The sequence below is a fragment of the Buteo buteo genome, chromosome 18 (genome assembly GCF_964188355.1).
Source record: "Buteo buteo chromosome 18, bButBut1.hap1.1, whole genome shotgun sequence".
In the NCBI taxonomy this organism is placed as follows: domain Eukaryota; kingdom Metazoa; phylum Chordata; class Aves; order Accipitriformes; family Accipitridae; genus Buteo; species Buteo buteo.
Genome location: NC_134188.1, coordinates 28,811,053 through 28,815,109, shown reverse-complemented (window position 1 = coordinate 28,815,109; position 4,057 = coordinate 28,811,053). Strand labels below are relative to the sequence as shown.

The 4,057-nt window shown below is 42.0% G+C and overlaps 1 protein-coding gene across 1 annotated transcript; it reads right to left on the bottom strand.

The window, feature by feature from the left end:
• Positions 1 to 554: 554 nt before the first annotated feature.
• On the bottom strand, positions 555 to 1,487 carry OR2AT4 (olfactory receptor family 2 subfamily AT member 4). Its single transcript, XM_075050607.1, is given in 1 exon segment — positions 555 to 1,487. A coding segment is annotated over 1 exon segment (933 nt).
• Positions 1,488 to 4,057: the final 2,570 nt, after the last annotated feature.

Sequence of the window (4,057 nt, the reverse complement as noted above, 5' to 3'; positions counted from 1 at the left end):
CCAGATGTACATGCTGCATTTTTAATTTATCTTCAATGTTTCCCACAGTTCTGCAGTCCTGTAAAGTGATTTTGTAGTATCCTCACCCAGGAGTCACAGTCCAGGATCACCTCTGTCATTTGTAGGGAAAAGAACTGCTACTGCCCCTGAAACTCTTAAATGGAGGAATTAAAATAAATGCATCCTCCACGGTGCAATGTGGAGGGGAAAGTGTAAAGAAATATGGTACTGCCCTAGTTCAGCTTTATTTAGTGCATTTTCAGCTTTATTTAGTGCGTTCACAGCTTGCTTTAGTGCATCTATGATTTAGTCACTGAAGGGTAGAAACCAAATTAGAAAATTATAAATATTACAGCAACTCTACTAAAAACTTCACAGAATAGGCTGAAATACATTAACAGAGGGTATACCATAGTTCAGGGGAACAAAACAGAACTCCAAGGGCAATGATGTCTTAATCAACCAGACGATTGAAATAATAAATAGCATGAGGCTTCCGCACTGCTGTAAAATTTACCCAAATAAATTGAATTTTTTAGAAAGGGGAAAGATTTTCAGAAAAATAGACTTTTAACTGCAGATTTTACTTCCTTGTTCCGTAAAGTGTAAATCATGGGGTTTAACAAGGGAGTCAAAATAGAGAAGACAACATTGCTCATGACATGGACATCAACAGGGATGTCCACTCTGTAGGACACGAACACCACAACAATGGAGGAGAAGTAAGTGCCCACCACAAGCAGATGGGAAGTACATGCTGAAAAAGCTTTCATGCGTCCTTCTTTGGAGTTGATTTTTAGTACAGAGAGGATGATGTGGAAGTATGAGAGGGTGACGAGCAACAGAGGGACAACCGACACTGTCATAGCGATGGAGAACTCCAAGAGAGTCTGGAAATCGGCACCGAAGTCCGAACACACAGCTTGTACCACTGCCAGGTGGTCACAAAAGCAGTGGTGAACCGTGGTTGTGTGTCCCTAAGCTAGCTGAGAGGTCTGCGTGACGGCAGGTACAGGTATTAGCAGTGCAGTGATCCAGGCACTCGCTGCCAGCTGGATGTTCACTCTTCTTGTCATCTTGGCCGGGTACTGGAGGGGGTTGCAGATGGCTTCGTAGCGGTCGTAAGCCATGACCACCAGGAGAAGTGCCTCAGTTACCGTGAGCCCGTGAAAACTGTACATCTGCAGAAAACAGCCCCGAAACGAGATGGTTTTAGTGTTGGCCAGGAACATCGCCAGCATTTTGGGGATGGTGGTGGTTGTGAACAGCATGTCTAACACAGAGAGGTTAATCGGGAAAAAGTACATGGGTTTGTGAAGCAGATGGTCGACCACAACCACGGTGATGATAATGGCATTACCAACCATGATCAGCAGGTAGAAGAGCAAGAACACAATGAAGAGGGGAGTCTGGAAATCCTGGAGAGCTGGAAACCCCACCAAGAAAAAGACTTTGGTGGAAGCATTGCTGCTGCTGCAGCTTTCCATGGTGGAGCTGGTCAAAACGCCTGCAAGGATGAAGAGGGAGTAAGGGAAAAGGCTGATGTGCAGGAAGACATTTCTCTAAGGAGCTTTGCAGAGGTTCTGCAAGAAAAACACACGTTGCATGAAATCTCACAGAGCTGAGCACGTTGCAAGACACAGCTTGGCCCCTCTTGTCTCTAACCCGCAATTAAGATGATTTGGATTCTCTGTTGATGATGTGGATTACGTCTATAGATGGCACGCTTTTCAGCTTTGGGCGCGAAGGGCAAGGATTTGTCTCACCTAGCTTTGGGTGCTCTCCATGCAGAGCCCCGCCATCTGCACTGCTCCTCCTGGGTCCCTTTTCTGGTCCGTGGGGAAAAGGGGCATTTTGGGGGAGGCAGCTCCTCTGCCCCATTCTGCACCGAGGAGATGAGCAGTGTTATGGAAGTGCCCATTTCTCTTCTCTAAGGGAATTCATGGAATTAGCTCAGAAGCAGTCAATCATCCATCTCTCTTTTGCTAGGTTATTACAATCTTTGCTACCCAAAGTCATTCTCATCACCGTTTTTCATGCCCATGTTACTTCTGGTTGGCTGCTTGCAGCTCACTGCATTTCCCACGGTCATTGCAGCATGCAGTTGATTTCTGCTGCTGTTGCTGTAATTCAGATGAAAATGTAGAATTTCTGTTGACTTCCAGGTCATTTTCCGGTACATAAAAGCAAAGGAATTTTCATGGTAATTTTTTTGGCTGATGTAGGTCACCATCATGTCTTTTACCATAGTAAGAAATGTTTTAGAAATTCATGAAGTTCAAAGACACTGTAATAAAAAACTAGGAATAAGTATCTGTCAGTGACTTCAGCTCAGATGGAGGGGAACACGATGTGTGACAGCTTACAGCCCTTACATATCTTTATTTTATATAATGTACTCTACAACTGCATTATTCATATAAGCTTGTGATACTTTTTGGATTTCTCCAGGAAGGGTAAGAAAGAGTGTGCCATACTTTTCCATTTATATTACATTATGAGCTTTTAAAATTCCTGAGTTACAAAGATTTTCCTTCCTCTCAATAGAAATACTTCCTTTGTTGCTCATAAAGATTTCATGCATATTGGAAAGGACTATTCTGCCCAAGCTCTATGGAATAGAAAAATAAAGCAGCGTTTTGGAAACTTCCAGCATCTTCTATTCAAGCCATGAAACAGCTGCTGCACTTTCATAGGCACAAATTCCTTTGGATTGTATCTATTTTCTTTAACATTAGGTAAATCAAAACTAAGATAATGTTCAGAAGAAAAACCACCCTTGTTTTCATTAGGTTTATGCTAAAAAAAGAAGGAGAAATGAAGCTTAATTAAGTTTTTATGCCTTTTCTTGGTTTCCTTATCCCAATTTAAGAGAGGGGAAATAAAGCTCTCTTGGAAATGTTTTGTGCTTGGCCACAAGTAGTTGAGAGTAATGGTTGGTCTCATGCAATTTCCTAATATTATTAAATCTCTGGTAATTTTCAGATAGTTTTACCTTTCACCCAGAAAGTCATCTCCATAACCATATAGGAGAGATCCATTTAATATTACAAATAAATAGATTTTCTGCCACACTGAGATTGAAATACAATTGATATTTCATTTACTCTCTACCTCTCATCCAATCTACCCTTCTCCATTTCTCTTCCTTGTTATTATTTTTTTCCAAACTGGTAAGCTTCAAATATGTAATTAGTGTAAACAATGCCATGCTATTAAAAAACCCAAGATAATTTATCATATTGAATTAAAATTGCCAGCATGTAATGTCCTTAAAATTAACATTGATTTGAAGTTGTTTTCAGACATAGTAGATCAAATTCTCAATCTTTGGAGCCTGTTGACATGTATTACAATCGTATTTTTCCATCCTGGACCCCATGAGAAAAAAGTAAATAAAAATGAAACACTTAATTAGTCTGAAAAATATTACTGCATTAACAGGATAGTATCAACAATAACTTACATGCACTTTGAAATTATAACAAGGTCTTCCCCTTCCTTAATGTTATCCTTAGTGGGAAGTGCAAAACTCCTGCAATAAATCAATGGGCAAAGCCACTACTGATATTGAACGCATTTGAACGTGCCGCCCTGCTCCCCACCCAGAGGTGCTCCCCAGAGATGCTCTCTGTGATGTTTTCTTACCTTGAGCTGGGAGACCCACACGTTATTTTCCCAATAGAGCATCTCAACAGTTTTGAATCCCCCTGTTGCACAGCAGATGGAGATCATACAACAGATTTGCATAGTCAAGAGGAGCAAAGGGAGAGTTTTCACTACCCAAGGTTTGCTGTGTGATGGAAGTGGGCTGTTGTGTTGAGGCTGGCGGAGAAACACTGGAGGAAGACCAGTCTTTTCTTTCCAGATCTGGAGGAGCTTACTTTAGTTCAGTATTGGCGCTTCCTTTGGCATTTCCTTCCCAATTCCTGGGTCACACTCAGGGGGTGTGAAGTTCTCCACCACCCCCTCTACACCACCCAAGATGTGCACGGCCAAGGCAGAGGAGCAGCTCTCAGGTAGGGCCAGCAGCAGCTCTCCCAAATGTGGGCAGAGC